General features: G+C 55.3%; 1 protein-coding gene across 1 annotated transcript in view; it reads right to left on the reverse strand.

Annotated features, from left to right (window-relative positions):
• Positions 1-17,749, reverse strand: part of CACNA1I (calcium voltage-gated channel subunit alpha1 I) — a 100,799-nt gene that overhangs the window by 57,389 nt on the left and 25,661 nt on the right. The window contains exons 3-4 of the mRNA XM_040490775.1: positions 12,629-12,740; positions 10,795-10,928 (exon numbers count right to left, since the gene is read on the reverse strand). Coding sequence (XP_040346709.1) covers positions 10,795-10,928; positions 12,629-12,740 — 246 coding nt within the window. The remainder of the gene's footprint in view (positions 1-10,794; positions 10,929-12,628; positions 12,741-17,749) is intronic.

Consider the following 17,749-nt stretch of genomic DNA (forward strand, 5'->3'; position numbering starts at 1 on the left):
GGCTGTCCTTGAGGAGAGGGGCTCAGGGGTGGCCATGCCACAGCGGGCTGGCACACCCTTACTTATTCCTGCTGAGGCGCCCTCCCTCCCCCACTCCCAGATCCCCTGCCTCCCAAGAGAGGCCCAGAGCCCCGGGCCTGGTCAACCACTGCACAGGATCTCCCCCTCCCCGCCCCCCGCCCCCCCCGCCCCACCCCGCCCCCCCCCTGCCCCGCCCCGCCCCCAGCCACTGTGATCAGTTCCGGACGGGCATGTGACCCCAGGTGGGCAATGGGCAGCAGGCCAGCCCTTGAGCTGGGACTATAGGGAAGAGGGCTCTCCTTGGCTAAGCCGCCGCCTGGAAACCCTAAGGCGCTAATGGCCATCTTGCCTCCGTGGTGGCCTCAGAATTCTACCAACACAAAAGGCGGCTGAGTCCAGAGCTGGAGAGAGGCAGGATCCTGACCATATGGTTCGAGCACTCTCTCTATCTGAATCCCAGATCTGCCCTCTGCTTTTTCCGGTTCTGTCAGCCAATACACTCCCTTTGGGGCTTGGGCCCCGTTTGCCTTGGGTTTCTGTCACTGGTAACTCGGCGTCCTGGCTGATTGACAAGGTTTTCCTCAGCATTCACACGTGTCGAGCACTTCACATACCTTCTCGTGGGGGGATTACGGCCCATTATGGCCCATCAGCTGAGGCTCCCAAAGAACCCAGCTCACACAGCAGGGGATCCGGAAGCCCTGCCCAGCCTACCCTCCGGCTCACCAGGCAGCGGGCCAGCCGCCTTCTGGCTCACGACACCCTCCTCAGCTGGTCAGGCGGCCGGTGAGCACAACACACATGGCAGGACATGGAATAGGGCCAGCATCCCTGTGGGCAGGCTTACCCGGTGGTTAAAGCGCGGAGCCTGGATCCCGTCCCCAGCTCTGCCACTAGCATACCGTGTGACCCTGGGCAAGTCACTGAACCGACCTCCCAGGGCCGTGAGGAGCAGGAAATGGGTTCCTACGTGGATTCAGTGCTGAGAACAGGGCCTGGCCCACGTAGGAGTCAAAGAAGGGTCAGCCGCTATTATATCACAGCCTCATGTGCTGCCTCAGCTCGCGCTTGCCCACGAATCGCATGTGCCTGCTCAAACCGCACCCCCTGAATCCCACCTCCTGCCTGAGAAAGCCCGGGCAGCACGGGCCTCCAGAAGCTCTGGCAGGACCCCGGCGCCGTCCGCCACGTGGCCTGCATTCCAGGAACACCTGAACATCGCGTGTTCCCAGAGTGCAACATTGCCCTTGCCAGGCGTTTGCCAGTCTTTCTACCTGGTGCACCTTCCCGTGCCTTCCAGATCCCACCCCTGGGCAGAATTGGGCTCGCCCGCCTTGTGTCCCACCCTGCGTCGGTCAGGGCACCTCTGGCTCTGAGGTGTGCTCGGACGTGTCCCTGTTCCTCGGGGTAGGGGCTGGATCGGAGTCCCAGCTGCGTCCCCAGTGTCCAGCCCAGGGCCCGGCTTAGAGGCGGGCTCTCTACACCAGCTTGTCAAACGAATAACTTGAGGGACAAGATCAGAAAAAAGAAAAAAAAAAAAAAGGCTTGGAGCTGACAAGAAGCAACATGAAATGACCGAGACGTAACGTCTTTCCAGGAAATAACCCCTCCCAGAAGATGGTTTCTGTGTGCCGCTGATAAAAATAGGGTGTTTCCTCAATCTTTGCAAGGGACCCACGGGGGCTTTCTTAAAATGTAATTTAGGATGTAGCTAATGGGAAGGAAACTGAGATGCCGGAAATGGCAGCTCATCTGTCAGGAGGCAGCTCTGTGATGATTCAGGCTTGTACTAGTGGGTAACTCGACGGCCAGCCTACGCCACAACCCCACCACCTAGCACATAGTAGGTGTTCAGCGGAGGCAGGGAGGGAGGAGATACCGGAAAGAGGGAATTGAGGAGCGATGACATTAGCCCTTGACCTTGACCAGCACTTTCGGATTTATGGGTGACGGTCACCCATTGGGAGCCACGCCACCCAATCCAAGCCAAGGAAGCTCTTTGGGGAGTGGCTGTGAAAGGGCAGGGGTCTTTCCAGTGACTCCCAAGAGAGTAGGCTGTGAGCCCTGGGCTGACCTCTGCCACCCGCAACCCAGGAGGAAGGCTGCCAGGATATATGTCGGCACAGAATAACGAGCAGAGCTGTAGGATGGGAGGACACACTGTCTAGTGACATCTTCCAGGATTCTGGATCAAATGGGCCCTGAAGCCAGAGACCCCTGGGCTTTGAGTAAAGGAAATGATAAACTCCCTGAAACCAGGATCGGCAGGTTCCTGCCGCATATAACTGACAGAACCCTTCCTGATTCATGACTGACTGGCGTCTGGCTTGTCAGCCTGTAGCCAGAGAATCTCTCTACCCCTCACCCCTCATAGCATGTAGCATCCTGTTTCCATGGAAACGAACCCGCGTGGTTATCATGGCTCTCATCCACTCTACTCCACAAGCAAATAAGAAAACCATCCACCCCGAGGTTCCCACTGGAATCTTCTCAGATCCACGCCCACCCGACGCCAGTTCAGCTTCACAAAAGTGGCCCCGGATACCCTCGCCCCCAGCTCCACGGTGCCTGGGCAAGACAGATTCCAAACATGTCATGGAGACTCCCCCTCCACGCTGGCCCAGAGCCAAGCTCTGGGGACTCCGCGATGATGAGTCAGCCTCAGCCTTGCCCTCAGAGCACCCAGTGCTGGGAGCAGACAGACCTGTAGAACCCAGGATAAATCAGGATGTAAAGATGTGCCCTGGCCCTGCCGACACATGGAGTGCTTCCCTGACTCACAGATGATGCGCATAGAGTCATGGAGGAGGGAGGCCAGCTCCAAAGGCTTCTGGAAACAGCCACAATGATGACATTCTGACACCCATAACCACAGCCCGATCTGCTAGCGGGGACAGGCCTCTGCACAGCTTGCATGGGGTTGGTATTTGACTTTAGAGCCAAGAGCAAACAAAGAAACTCGGGCCCTAGTTGAGGAATGCGGTATGCTCTGAAAGTTGCCCACATAATGTGCTTTCTCTCTTCTTCCAATCCTGCCTGGCCCCAGGGAACAATTCTTGGTTGCCTGAGCCAAATTCAGCGATGTTTTCTATTTTCCTAGCTTCCCCCGCAGCGAAGGATGGCCATGAGACCCAGTTCTGATCGAGCATGCCGGCACGGGGGAAAGATCTAGGGAAGAAAATGTTATCTTCCTGATCCAAGTGGACAGGCGTGGCCGACATAGCCTTGTCTCCCTTCACCCTTCCCTCCTTCAGCGCAGACACGAGGTTCACAGCCTCAGCAGCTGCCTTGCGCCCATGAAAGAAAGGCCCGGAAAATCACGGACGTCAGCCCCCACGTCACAGAGCCGCCATCAGCACCCACCGACCTCAGAACTTCGTGTCACATTGGAAAAAACACCCCAGGACTTGCTCAAGCCACGGCTGGTCGACTTTTCTGCTACGTGCAGTCAAATGCATCCCGGCAAGCCACGCGGAGCCAGGACTCAATCCCAGCCCGTGGAGCCAAGCTCCCTGGGTTCACCTCCTGGCTCTTCCCCTTACCAGCTTGCGATCTTGAGGAGGTCACTCCCTGTTACCGTGCCTCATCTGCGAAATGGAACTGACCACAGTCTGCCGCTCAGAGAGCTAGTGTGAAGAGTAAACCAGATCATGCACAGCTTGGGCCCCCAGTGAGTACTCAGCAAACAGCAGATGCTTTTATTTTTTCCCACACCCCTGGATGAAGTCTAGAAGGATTCCATTCCCTTTGCTTTCTACAGAACCACCGACAGGCACTTTGGACAAAAGGAACTCTCAGCGAGCAACTGCAGAGGGGACGCACCTGCCTGCTCTTTTTAGAAAGCTCTAGTCCGGGGTTGAGGAACAATTCTTATTGACGTTTTGTTTCCCAAGAGCCCGTAAAAGTCAGGGTGGGGAAGCTGTTCCCCGTGCTGCGCTCACTCACTCAAGAGAACAGGTTCCCAGGGTATGATAGACTCTGAGCCAGCCTCTCCTCACTCCCTGGCTGAGGTGCTGAATGACTGACATTATTGCTATTTGTGTTGGTATTTTTACTGATGACAGAAATTCTGAGGGGGAGTCCTCATGGTCCTGTTCATGAAGTACGTCTACTTGTCATGAGAATTATTTCAGATCCTGGCCCTCTCGTGCTTCTTCCCCTTCCTATGGCTCCCAGAACTGGGAACTGTCCTCTCCACCTGGAGGGTGTCCAATCAAGAGCATCTTGAGGGTCACATAACGAGAGCACCTGCCTCAGGGCCACCTGGGCATTTAGCTAAAATGCAAATTCCTAGGCCCGCCATATTCCTGGGTCTGGATCCCCAGGGTGAGGCCCAGGAATCTGAATTTTTTAAATGTTTATATATTGTAGAGAGAGAAAGACAGAGCATGAGCGGGGGAGGGGCAGAGAGAGAGGGAGGCACAGAATCTGAAGCGGGCTCCAGGCTCTGAGCTGTCAGCACGGAACCCGACGCGGGGCTCAAACTCCTGGACCGCGAGATCATGACCGGAGCTGAAGCTGGAGGCTTAAGCGACTGAGCCACCCAGGCGTCCCGCAGGAATCTGCATTTTAACATGTACTCCCAGAGATCCTGTTGCCCCTTGAATTTTGAGGAACACTGAGAAGGGGCGCGAGGCTGTGCACGTGTCTGAGGAGTGGGGAGGTCGCCCCTTCCTGGTGCGTTCCTCCTCATCCCTTAGCGGCTCCATTTTCCACACCGAGGCTCTCTCTGGGAGAGAGGCCGTCATAGTTAGAAGCTTTCAAGGGCTTTCAGGCTCAAGGCGGCTCCTGTTCCCTGCACTCATGCAAGGCGGGGCCCACATCAGCCACCCAGCCATGCCCTTGGCAACGCTCTGGCTCAGCCTCAGAGAGGTCGCTGTGGCCCAGTCCTCTGGCCCTGCTTCACCTAAGAGAATCATCAGAATTCTCGGGGAAGCCTTTAACAGAAGTGCTCAGGCCCTTCCCCACAGCTGGCAGTGGCCACTCATGTCAGGGGAGGAGGCAAAATTACCAGCGTAATACACCAAGGGACATAGACAATCTCTCAAGTTCAACAAAACGCCATTGGATATTTCATGACCTCCTAATGGACAGAAGCAGAAGAGTGTAGTTTAAATAAGACGGTGAGGAGGGTTAAACTTTATCCAATGATTACTGGAGATTTCTCACGCTGAAAGAGTCTCCAGCGAGGTGCCACAGGACCCCGCTGCCCAGGGCTGACCAAGCACAGGAAGCAAATATAAGGAGCAACCGAATCAGGACTCCAAGAGATCATTGCAAGATAAAAGTAATAGCAATAAATGCAAAGTTTGGTACTTGGGTTAAAAAAAGGTCAACTGTGGGGCGCCTGGGTGGCGCAGTCGGTTGAGCGTCCGGCTTCAGCCAGGTCACGATCTCGCGGTCCGGGAGTTCGAGCCCCGCGTCGGGCTCTGGGCTGATGGCTCGGAGCCTGGGGCCTGCTTCCGATTCTGTGTCTCCCTCTCTCTCTCTGCCCCTCCCCCGTTCATGCTCTGTCTCTCTCTGTCCCAAAAATAAATAAAAACGTTGGGGAAAAAAAAAAAAAAAAGGTCAACTGTGGGGTGCCCGGGTGGTCCAGTTGGTTGAGCGTCCGACTCTTGACTTCGGCTCAGGTCATGATCTCTCAGTGGGGGCAACGAGCCCTAGCATCCGGCTCTGCACCGATGGTGCAGAGCCTGCTTGGGGTACTCTCTCTTTCTCTGTGCCCCTCCCCTGCTCTTGTGCACGCGCGCGCGTGCTCTCTCTCAAAATAAATAAATAAACAAACTTCAAAAACAAAAACCTGTTTTTAGTTCCCAGGTGAGAGAGACCTGGCTCGGAAAGTGAACACAACCAGGGGGTGGCAGGGAGCACAGCCGCTCAACGGGTCACCACATGGCACTGGGACAAGGGCAGCCCATTCTCTCCGCCCCATGAGTCATCGCTGGGAGGTTGGGGACCTGCTCCCCCACCCCCACCCCCGGGCACCACGACAGCCTGATATGATGCCAGCAGGTGAAGCTGCCTCATCTGTTCTTTGACAAATGGTGGCAGGTGTTGGGCACATTTCACATGAAGGAAAGTGAGACTCGAGGGGGAAAGGAGCTGCCTTCCAAATTCTGCAGGACTGTCATGACAGTCCTGTCGTGAGTCTGTCATGACAGAGATGCCCCTGCCCGCAGGCTCTGGGACCCCTGTGCGATCGGGCCCCTGCCCCCCTCTCTGCCCTCATCTTCCAGCACCCACCTCCCCCCCAGGAGCCCTAGGCTCCAACATTCCCCCCTCACGCCCCTTCCCCAACAGCCCGAGGCCCTCTGCATGCTGTTCCCTCTACCCAAGATACCCTTCCCCTGTCCTCCGCCTGTTCAGCTCTTACTCACTGCCCAGGCCTCTCTTCTTCAGGAAGGCATACGCTGACCCCTGCGTAAATCAGGTCCCTGCTCCATGACCCCTTGGTTCTCTACACTTCTTTGCAGCAGCATCGATCCCAATTTAGGATTTATATTGCATTCTTGGGTTTATATCTGTTTTCTAAACCATGAGATCACAATGGCATATCTCGCTCATCTCGTGGCCCCCACTGCCCAGCACAAGGCCTGGCATACAGTAGGTGCTCAATAAATGCTAATTTCTGTAAAGGAATAAGTGAATGAATGCTCTCATCAGATGGGAGCTACAGGAAAACAAATTCAGTTCAGTGAAAGAAAGAGTTTTCTAGCCCATCAGGCGTGCTAGATCGCTGTTTGGGATCGGCTGCCATGTGAGTTCCCCACGGCGGCGGCAGGCAAGCAGAGGCTGATTGGATATGGAGATGAAGGCTCTGACCTCTAAGGAACCTTCCAGCGTGGAGATTCTGTCTCCTCCACAGCTTGAAAAAGGAGGCAGTAATTTGGGGAAGGGGAGGAGCAGGAAGGAAGAAAATGTCTTCGGGATGTCAGGCTTGTTACTTGGGAAACAGAACATTTATAGCCCCGGGCTGGGCTGGGCTGGGGCTGGGGCTGGGGGGCTGGGCTCTGGAGCCTCAGGTCGTGGCTTCCCATCCTGCCCTCTGCACCCACACCATCCCTAGGCACAAAGGACAAGGAGGACCTCGAGAAGAAGACAGGTCTGAGTCACCTGAATGTGTTCATGACCCTAGCAAAGAAGTCTCCCATTGAACCTGCCCCCGAGCCGGGACCAGCTACATAATTTGTGGGTCCCAGTGCTAAATGTAAATGCAGGGCCTCATTCGGAACTTGTTGAGAATTTCAAAACGGTGAGAACAGAGCAGGAAACCAGGCACGGGGCCCTATGGGACTGCACATGCGCACCGCTCTCCCTTGCCCCCAGGAGGGGGCTGGCCTGTGAACCTCACCCAAGGACCACGAGAAGATACCAAACAGACCTTGGCGCTCCTCACTGTGCTCGACCTTCGTTGTCTTAATTTATAAATATGAGCAGACGGGGGAAGCGGTAAGCAACAGAGACTCTTCAAGTCAAAAGGGCAGGGTAGGGGTGCTCATAGGAGGCAGTGAACGGAACCAGCAAAACAAAGGACTTCCCCGAAACACGAGTCAAGAAAAACTGTCCTCGGGGCGCCTGGGTGGCTCCATCGGTTAAGCGTCCGACTTCGGTTCAGGTCATGATCTCACGGTTCATGAGTTCCAGCCCCGCATCGGGCTCTGTGCTGACCGCTCGGAGCCTGGAGCCTGCTTCGGATTCTGTGTCTCCCCCTCTCTCTGCCCCTCTCCCGCTCACGCTCTGTCTCTCAAAAATAAATAAACATTGAAAAAAAATTTTTTTAAAGAAAAGAAAAATTGTCCTAAAACTTGGAAATAAGGCAGCGGGAGGGCAATATTTCTCACAATGTCATTTTGGAGCATTACTTAACAGACCCATCTAAGGATTATTTCATGATCCAGGGGAAGATACCTTTGTTTCACTATTTACTGTTAACTAAAGGTCTTGCTGTTGTGAAATTACATGTTAACCTGCAGATTTTCGTAAGTGATTTCTGTGCATTAGAAAGGATAACCCCCAAAGTTATGGCTCTTTGACCCTGTAGCCTGTTAACCAGCTTTGCTTCTGACCTAATTCTCTTATCCCCACCTTCTCTCTCCAATGCCTATTCTCCTAATTCTGCCGATTACCATCCTCCTGGTTCCTCATTAATGAGGTGAGTCAATCACGTGCCTTTTAAGATTTGTGTGCGAGTCATTTTTTTGTTTAACTCTTTGGAAATTACACTTTGACTTCACGATCAGGAAAGGACTGTTAAGAAGCCTAATTAATATCCATAAGGAGAGCCAAGTGACTATGGCATCCATAAAACAAGAACAGGTCTCAGCTGCTCTGAAAAACGAGAAACCCAAAACGAGAAACGATCTTGGGAATTAACAAGATGCAGAGGAAAGGAACAATTCCAGACGGGGCAGTAACTGGAGGAAAGGACACCGTTAGTGATTCAGAAGACAAGTCAAGGAATTCTCTTCTAGGACAGAGGAAATCTTCGAGAGAAAGGGGAGAGAATGCAGAGAAGATAGAGTGGGGAAATATCCAGTTAATGGGAAATCCAGGAGGCTGCAGAGAAGAATGGGCAATAACCAAAGAAACAATAAAAGAAATTTTTTTCTTTTTTTTTTTTATTTTTTTTTTTACTGTTTATTTATTTTTGAGACAGAGAGAGACAGAACATGAACGGGGGAGGGTCAGAGAGAGAGAGGGAGACACGGAATCAAAGCAGGCTCCAGGCTCTGAGCCATCAGCACAGAGCCCGACGCGGGGCTTGAACTCACAGACTGCGAGATCATGACTGGAGCCGAAATCGGACGCTCAACCGACTGAGCCACCCAGGCGCCCCTTTTCTTTTTTTTTTTTTTTTTTAATTTTTTTTAATGTGTATTTATTTTTGAGACACAGAGAGAGAGAGAGAGAGACAGAGTGCAGGGGAGGGGCATAGAGAGAGAGGGAGACCCAGAATCCGAAGCGGGCTCCAGGCTCTGAGCGGTCAGCACAGAGCCCGATGCGGGGCTGGAACTCATGAACCGTGAGATCATGACCTGAGCCGAAGTCAGACCCTCAACCCACTGACCACTCAGGCACCCCTAAAAGAAATTTTTTTTTTTGACTGGAAGGAAAATACCAGTTCTAGAAGGCCCTGCAGGGAGCAATCCTATACCTAGACTTGCCCTAGTGGACTGTCTGAATTCTGAAGGTAAGGAGAATACCCTATAAGCTTCCGGCAGGGGAAAGCCGGGAAAAAGAAACAGACTTGAACTAGACTCACCTGCAATACTAGCTTGTGGATTTGAGTGGACCACATGCAGGGCTCTGGGGAGAGAAATTAGGACTCCAGAACAGACAAAAACTGTCCTTCACACAGGAAGATCAAAGGAACCTGTTTGGACAGGCAAGACTGAAAAATGACGCTGTCCAAACACCTTGTCTTTCAGAAAAAAACCTCCTTAAGCATTCTGGTCCTGCAGCCAGACCAAAATGAGGAGAATGAAGTTCTTGAGAGAGGGGTGGCGTGGTCCACGAGAACCCATATGAGCCCCACAGAGCTTCCAGCAAGGCCTAAATAAGTGACAGGGTGGCTGTGACATTTGAATTCTGTTCTCAGGGAAGGGTGTTTAGACGATGCGTAACATTTTCTAAAACACTAGTGGACAAATCGTTTCATCTCAGAGCATCCCTGTGGCACCTAGCATATTCTCGGTGGCACTGACTTCCCATCTCGGCCATGTGCCTGCCCTCCCTCCCTGCCCCTTCTCAATGGCATCTCACACAGCCGCACGCAGGCGTGCACACTGACACACACACATACACGAATACACGCACTGTCACCTACACTGACACGCACGCACAGGCCTCCAGCCTTCTCTCCTCCTCCTGTCTCTCCCGCTTCTCAGTTGTGCTCTATGACCCATTACTGGGCACGGTTAACACCTGTTTGTCCTTCAGCTCTTGTGTGTCGGCTCCTCAGGAAAGTCCTCAAGCCCCCAAGCCCCCAACACGGCTCAGAGGTGCTCTCAGAAAACCCCAACGCTCTTCCCAGGGGCCTTATCCCGGTGTGTGTGACAAGTGCATGGCTGTTGGATGCCTCTCCCCAGACAGTCATTGGGAAGGACAAGGCCTAGTCTGTGTTTGCTGTCCTTCATACCCCATACCTAGGATGGTGCTGGCACTTAGCAGGAGCTCATCCAACCCCTGGCCGCTGGGTGAATGCACGAATAGCCACCAGCCCGGTCTGACCCAAGAAAGCAGGAACAAGGCCCAAAGCGGAGTCCAAGATGCTCCAAGTGGGCTAAGTTGTAACCTGGCTTCTCTCTGACCACGGCCTGTGTCCTGACAGAAGCAACCATGGTTTGGAGTCACATATGTCCCGAGTCTGTGCTCTGTCTCTGAGTTGCTGAGCGATCTAGGGTAAGAAAAATAATAGCTAACACTGATCGGGCGCTCATTTTGCTGTCGCTGTAATTACTGTCTCTCCTTCACAGATGAGGAAACTGAGGCTTAGAGAGGTTAAGTAGCCTTCTCAAGGTCATACAGTTAGCGTTAAAACAGACCCAGTACCGGCTGACGATGCCGAGGACATACAACTTACCAGAGAGGGGAGGAAGGAGTGTCTGTCTGCCCAGGCCATTCGGCAAAGGGCCATCATTCCTCCCACCCCAGGGGTCCGGGAAGGCCCTACATGATGTGGCATCATTACTGTCACCAAGAAGCCCCACAGAATATTTCACTTATGTCTGGTGTGCACCGGAGGCGAAGAGCTGTCTCAGGTACGCTACCTACCCTGCCATGACAATGAAGAAGTCCAGTCGGTTCCATGTGTCCCCAAGGTAGCACTTCTTGCCAAAAATGCCCAGGGCCACCATTTTCAGCACCATCTCCATGGCAAAGAAGACGAAGATAAAGTCGTCAAAGACCTGCAGGGGCAGGAGGAAGGCAAGAGGCAAGGGACAGGATGAGGCTGTGGAGCAGGACCACAGGGTTGGAGCCACAGTATGAGGCGGGGACCCAGGCATGGACACGAGAGGCCTGGAAGAGACCTGGGCACGTCTCCTCTTGGGCAGGAAGAGAACCTCAGAGGTCCTGGCCCAATGGGGCCATTTCACACATGAGGCCACAAAGGCCCAGAGAGGGGAATAAACTTGCCCAAGGTCACACAGCCCACTCTTTTTTCCCTAAAGTCAGGCACACTGACAAGGGACCCAGAGGAGGGCAGGGCAAAGGGCTCCCCCTAATAATAACTGCCAACCACCGGGCTAGACAGCTGACTTTCATCCTCATTTCTAATTCCCACAGCAACCCCACAGAGAGCCCCATTTTACAGGTGAGGAAACCGACTCAGGGAGGTTCCGCGACTTGCCCCAGGTCACGCGGAAGGTAAGTGGCAGAACCAGAACTGACATTCAGATCAATGTGACTCCAAAGCCCACGGGGAAGGAGGTTGCTCAAAACAGACTTGACACCTTCCTCCAGGAAGGTTTCAGCGCTCCTTCCTCTGTCCACAAAGGAGCCCCCAAATGTGTCCCTCAGCATGGGCTCAGGTGAGTATATATTTCCTGAGGACACAGTCTGGGTAGAATTCCTCTTTCCAGGATCAGTGAGGGCTGTGGTCAACTCACTTCAACAAACGAGCCCACTCACTGTGCGCCGGGAAGTAGGCTGGGAGTCGCCGACATAGAAGGGGGTCCTTAGTGAACTCACCACCTGGTTGGGAAGTCAGCCTGAGGCTCATCCCTTGTAACCCCTTGTAACCCCTTGTAACCCCACCCGGGGGCCTGAGGCTGCATGAGGAGCCTGTCACCCACTCAGACCCAAGATCCACCCCAGAGATTCTGAATCTGCAGATTTGGGATGGGCCAGGTCTGGATTCTTAACAAGTGCCCCAAGGCATTCTGAGCACCCTGGGCTGCTCCGAAACTGCTGAGTCCTGTGGAAACACAGGAGGAATTCCTCCCAGGAGGAATCTGGCTTTCCCAGGGAGAGGCCATGGGATGATGATTACAAATGATGACAGATGGTCAGACCCATCTGTAAAATGGGTATAACCCTAACACCCTGCACTACAGGTAGACAAGTTCCGAATAGAGTCATGGCAGGTACCAAAGATATGAACCCCACCTGGGACCTCGGAGATGAAAACAGGGGAGCCACTGGAGGCCGGCTCCTGAGGGCCACTGAGAGAGAGTTATGGAACTTGGCCTTTATCCCAAGAGCACTGGGGAGCAAAGTGTCAGGGTCACTTGTGCTCTACTGGCATGGGACAGTATGGTCAGTCTGGGGTGGGGAAGAGCAGGAGAAGGCTTGGGGAGGCACCTAGGTGGGGGAAGATGGGAGCCTAGAGTAGGGCAGAGGCTCCAAAATGTAGAGTAGGGGACGGAGGGGACGGAGGGGAAAGAGGATCAAGAAGGGGCATGGGTAAGACCAGTTGGGAGTGATGAAGAAAACACCAGTTAAGCGAGGGCAGGCCACTGAGCATGACAGACAGGGTGGGGTATGGCGGGTGGGCGGGGCATGGCAGGGAAGGGGCGGGGTGCGTGGGCGGGGCATGGCTGGTGGGGGCGGGGCCGCGTGGGGGGGGGCGGGGCAGAGCAAGCCAGGCAGGGCTGGCCGGCCTCACCTGCAGGATCTTGCAGCGGTCCGACAGGCAGTCCATGTCGTCGCAGGGCTGGTACATGCCAAGTGTCACGCAGTTCAGCAGGATCACCAGCATGCTGACGCATTCAAACCATGTACACACCGAGTCAAGGAAAAAACGGTCGGCAAGACTGTAGCCACGGGAAGGCTGAATGCACCCTGGCACTTAATACCCCCACCCACCACAAACGCTGGCATACACCCCATTCCCACCTCCAGATGCCTCCTCTGAGTGGGTCAATGCCCACTTTTTTAAAGACCTCGGAGACCAAAGACCAGTCTGCATACCTCACAACAGACACGGCCGCTGGTGCCAGACCCATCAAAGAACTCAACCCCTACCAACCCTACTGCTTGAGAGACCCCTCCCCGACTTCCTTGCCCCAGCCTGAGCGTCCCCCTCAGGACCAGGAAAGGAGAAGTCCACAAGGGCCCAGCTGGCAGGCCATCTCTGGATTATCCCTGCCTCTCCACCTCTAACCACCTCTCTCTGACTGTCATTGCCTCCCTCCTGTGACCACCTCTCCCCTCCCCTGACCTATGGCTCCTCCACATCTACCACTAGCCCTGGAACTGGAGGGGCCAAAGGCCCTGTCCAGTGTGGCTGAGATGGGCCGGACACCCCTGTCCTCTCCTCTTCCAGGGGCGGGGTTAGAACTCGTCACCAGTTTCTGGAATATCTGAGCGTTGGTCCTCCCCAGCCTCTGCACCGAGGAGGGTGGAGCTCAGCCTTCACAGGCAGGCCGGGGGCAGAAACTCTGCAGCCACCAGCTTTGGGCAGGGCCTCCAAAGTCGTTTTGTGGGCATGCTTGCTGTCTTCATTCACAGCTGGAACCTCCATTCCAAGGGGACAGGGGTCTTGCATTCATACCTCTAACAGTGACGGGCATCTAGGTGGAGCTCCGTTACACGAATAAGTTAAATCTCTGTGGGCCCTGCCAGCTCTGACATCCAGCGATTCTGGAGTGTCTCCGAACGAAAACCCTGGCCCCTTGCTCTAAGCTGGATGTAGCCACACTGGTCAGACCCCACCCAGCGGGGGCGAACACCTCTTGCCTGATGGGAGCCGACCTGGTTTCCCTGGCAACGGCCTCCCTCTCATCCCCGGGTCTCGCTCACCCTGGGATGCCGCCTGCCTTCCCACCTCCCCTTCAGACCCTCCTCGCCCAGCCCTGCTCCTTCCTCCCCCCCCCCCACCCCGCTGCCACTCTCCCGCCACAGCCTGTAATTAATTGCAGTCACTGCTAGGGCCCCCTTCTAGCCTGAGCACTGCTCCAGCAGCAGCTTCATCATTAATTAACTTTTTTGAAGTTCAAGCGTTCTAATTACCAGTGAACATCCCTCATCCCCCTGGTTTTTTTCTTCCCCTTTCCTGCCATGCTTTCTCTCCTTCCAGCTGCCTCCTCTGCTCCCTCTGCCCTCCCTGCCAGCTTCCAGTTCAAAGTGCACTTAGCAGGTATCTCCCGGAAGCCTGGAACCCATCCCCCCTCTTCCTCATCAGGGCCCTGAGCGACGGGGGTCAGCAGGCCCATTTTCCAGAGGAGGAAAATGAGGCTCGGAGAAACTAGGGGCCTTGCCTCTGGGAAGTACCAGAGCTGAGACTCACACCGGGCCTGCTGGACTCCAAAGCCACTGATCTCTGGGCCTCCGGGCCTGTCCCGGCCTGGGACTTCTCCTCCCTCCCCTGAGGCCTCAGACCACGCCCACTGTCTCTCACCTGGGCCCTGACTCAGCTTCCCCGGTAGCCTCCAGCTGTGGCCTCTGCCCCTCCAATCTGCCCCACGCAAATCACCAGGCCAGCACGGTGTGCCCAGCGCCATCAGAGCGCTTTGAGCGTCACCTCGTTTAATTCTCTGAGCGTTATCTTCAGGCCTGCCGACAAGACGAGGAAGCGGAGCCGCGGAGGGGAACGTGATTTGCCCAAGGTCACCAGCTGGAAGCAGAGCTGAGAGACAAAACCCGAGAGTGCTTTGCTTTGCCTCCAAACCATTTTGCCACTGCCGGGTTAATCTGCCTGAAACACAGCTCTGATTACGCCTTTCCCTATTCGAAACCCTCCGTGGCTCCTGGCTCCGTCATCGTCCTCAGCCTGACATCCAAGGCTGCCTACACTGTGAACTCAGTGAATTCTGCCTTTCTCTCCTATTGGCCTTGGCATGCGCTGAACTTCTTGCTGTCCCCAGGCATACCCTTTGCATCCACCTCCTACTGTCTCTACCAGGTCAAACTCCTACTCATCCTTCACAGCCCCGTCCATTTGTCCCTTCTTCTTGAAACTTCCCTTGAAGCACCCTTCCCCATTCACAAGGTGGTGGCTCAGTCTCCTCTCCGGAAGTGCTCCCTGTCCCCCTGGTCTAGCTTGTACCGCGGTAACGAACTTGGCAGTAACCATAACTGCCGTGTGCCAAGTCCCTAGGGACATGGCCCTGACTCTCAACACGGCTCACCGCGGTGGGGGGCAGATGGCAAAACAGGCCAGTAAGCAGCCTGAGTGACCTGACTCAGTGGTGCCCAGAGCCCCTGTGTGGGGTTGCTTCTGCTGTTACCCACTGTACTGAGTCCCTTGGTGAGGCAGATGGAGTGGCTTTCACCTCTAGATGGCTCCGCTTCAGACATTCAGAGGTGGACAGTCTCAGCCCTCCCCCCGAGGCACTCGGGGAAATCCCAGATGGCAGAGTCTGGGTTCTTTCCAGGAGCCCGGGAGGCTTAGAAGTCAGGCCAGAGCTGGCACTGGTGCCCACAGTTGTGACATGCTCCCCACTGGCTCAGGGATCAAAGGCACCAGCCCTCCTTGAAGCGGAACCAGACCGTGCAGCGTGGGGAAGGAGATTGTCAGAGGGAGTCAAGGTCTCCGGGCTACCTGGCCCAATGCCTGATGTTTCCACCATTAGCCACAAGCAGTGGGGAGCTCTGAGAGCGCATGACTCTGGGGTTCTGGGACAGTTCGAAGGAGGACAGAGGCCCCAAGAGGGTGGTGAGGATTTCTAGGTAATAGGGCAGGCCAGGACTTGAGTGCTGGCTCCACAAGGGCAGGGAGTCTTCGATGGCTCCCACTGCCTCGCACAGCAAACTCAAAGCCGCCTGCCTGGCACCTGAGATCGTGCAGTGGGGACCCTGTCGCCTTGTCTGCTTCATTGCCCAGACCCTCACTCCTGTCAGGGTAACCTCTGTCACAGAACAACTCCATCGAGGCCCTCAAAAAGCAACTAATCCAACCCCCATCGTGCAGACAGGAAACAGAGAGACAGAGAGCCATCCTAGCAACCCAGCGAGCAGGAGCAGAAGGAACCCTCAGACAACAGACTCCCCACCCATGGGGGTCCCTGAGCCATGGCTGGATTTCAAACAAACGTCAAAACCCCGTATTTCCCCAAATGTCCAGGCTCTGCCCGTGCGGCACCTGCTCAGCACAGATCCCGGATGGGCAGCCAAGGGCACCTTTGAGGAACAGGGACGGGGGAACAGACCAGCGGCGACCCAACCGAGTTTCCCTGGCAGACGAAACCTTCCCAGACACCCACCCAGCTGGGGGAGAAGAAAACACAGGGTCCTTGGGGGCTGTAGAACCACCCCACCACCACCCCAGCCCCAGCGTGAGACTCAGCCCCACCTCCAGCCAGCCCCCACTTTGTGGCCTGGCTCCCATCCTGTTCCCCCTGCTCTGCTGACCGTGCCTCCCAGGGTCCTCGGAACCCCGGGCCTAACAGCCCAGCAGTGAATTGATGAGCATATACCGAGTATCCGCTGTGTGCCAGGCCCCGGGTTAGCAGCAGTGATGATGGTAAAAACGGCAAACGTTTCCCAAGTGCTCTGGAGTGTTTGTTTGCCAAGGAGCTTTCCAATCAAACAGCACGTACTATCTCATTTAAACCCTACAGCAAGCACACGAGGCAGGGAGCCCAGATGCCATGGAATGCAGAGCCTGTGTAGCTGTGGACCTGGGACCAGAGCTTGTCATGCGCTGTGCAGCAGGGAAAGCCCGCTTTGCCAGCCTCTCCGGTAACAGGTCCCAGGGGCTGCCATTCTTCGGCTTTGCGGGGAGAAAAGCCACCTCACCAGCAGAGGACTGAAATCCCCGGCTGGTGCTCTGTGCTGACTATTTAATATCCATCCCCTCGGGTAGAGAACAAGAGAACTATCATAGCCCTTCGGACCCGTGTTGGCCTCCCAAGTGCTGAATCTTCGCTAACAACCTTTCAAGAAGAATCAAAGCCTGGGTGGCTCATTCGGTTGAGGGTCCGACTTCGGCTCAGGTCGCGATCTCACACGCTTCGTGGGTTCGAGCCCCGCGTCAGGCTCTGTGCTGACAGCTCAGAGCCTGGAACTGCTTCGGATTCTGCCTCTCCCTCTGTCTCTGCCCCTCCCCGCCCCCTCCCAAAACTAAACATTAAAAAAAAAAAAGAAGAATCAATGGGTTTAGACCTAGCAATGCAGGGTTGTCCCAGACCCACAGCAAAGTTCCCTAAAACCGGCAGGTATTACTGTTATCCACATTTTACAGATAAGGAAACCGAAGCACTGAGGGTCACACAGCTGTTATGGCAGGATTTGAATCTGCCCCCTGCTGACGACTAACCCCGCCCCCCATGTTCTCAGCCCCGTGTTCTGCTGCCCCCAGGCACAGAGCCTGGAACACGAGAGACCTCGACTGGCATGGGCCCAGTGGAATATTTGCTTTTTCCTTCTTGCCTACGTTGTCTCCTCCGGTCTGGGTCTGGGTCATGGAGTCAGGAAGGATGACATTCCACCCTCGCGTGGCTGGGAAGGATGACTATCCCACCAGGAGGAGCTAATGGGGTGGGGGATGCTGGCAAGGGGAGGCTGATGGTCTCAAGGCCCCCCCTTGTCGGTAAGAAATCAAGCGGGACCAGAGTCGTAACTCCACCCAACGGCTGTCTTGAAAACTGGAGGGACAGGGTCGCTGGGGAAGCCACCGGGCCGGGGGCTTCCTCGAACCTGCCACTTCCCAGAGAGAAGAGGGACCGGATGGAGGGGCAGCGCTCGATGCCCCAGCAGGCCCCTCTGGGCGGCCTCTTCTCCGGGAGCCAGAGCCAGAGGCCAGCACGGTTACCATGGTGACCACCACCCTCCATCCTGGAGGCCC

Source organism: Herpailurus yagouaroundi, unplaced genomic scaffold (genome assembly GCF_014898765.1).
Source record: "Herpailurus yagouaroundi ecotype Mexico unplaced genomic scaffold, PumYag 182, whole genome shotgun sequence".
NCBI lineage: Eukaryota > Metazoa > Chordata > Mammalia > Carnivora > Felidae > Herpailurus > Herpailurus yagouaroundi.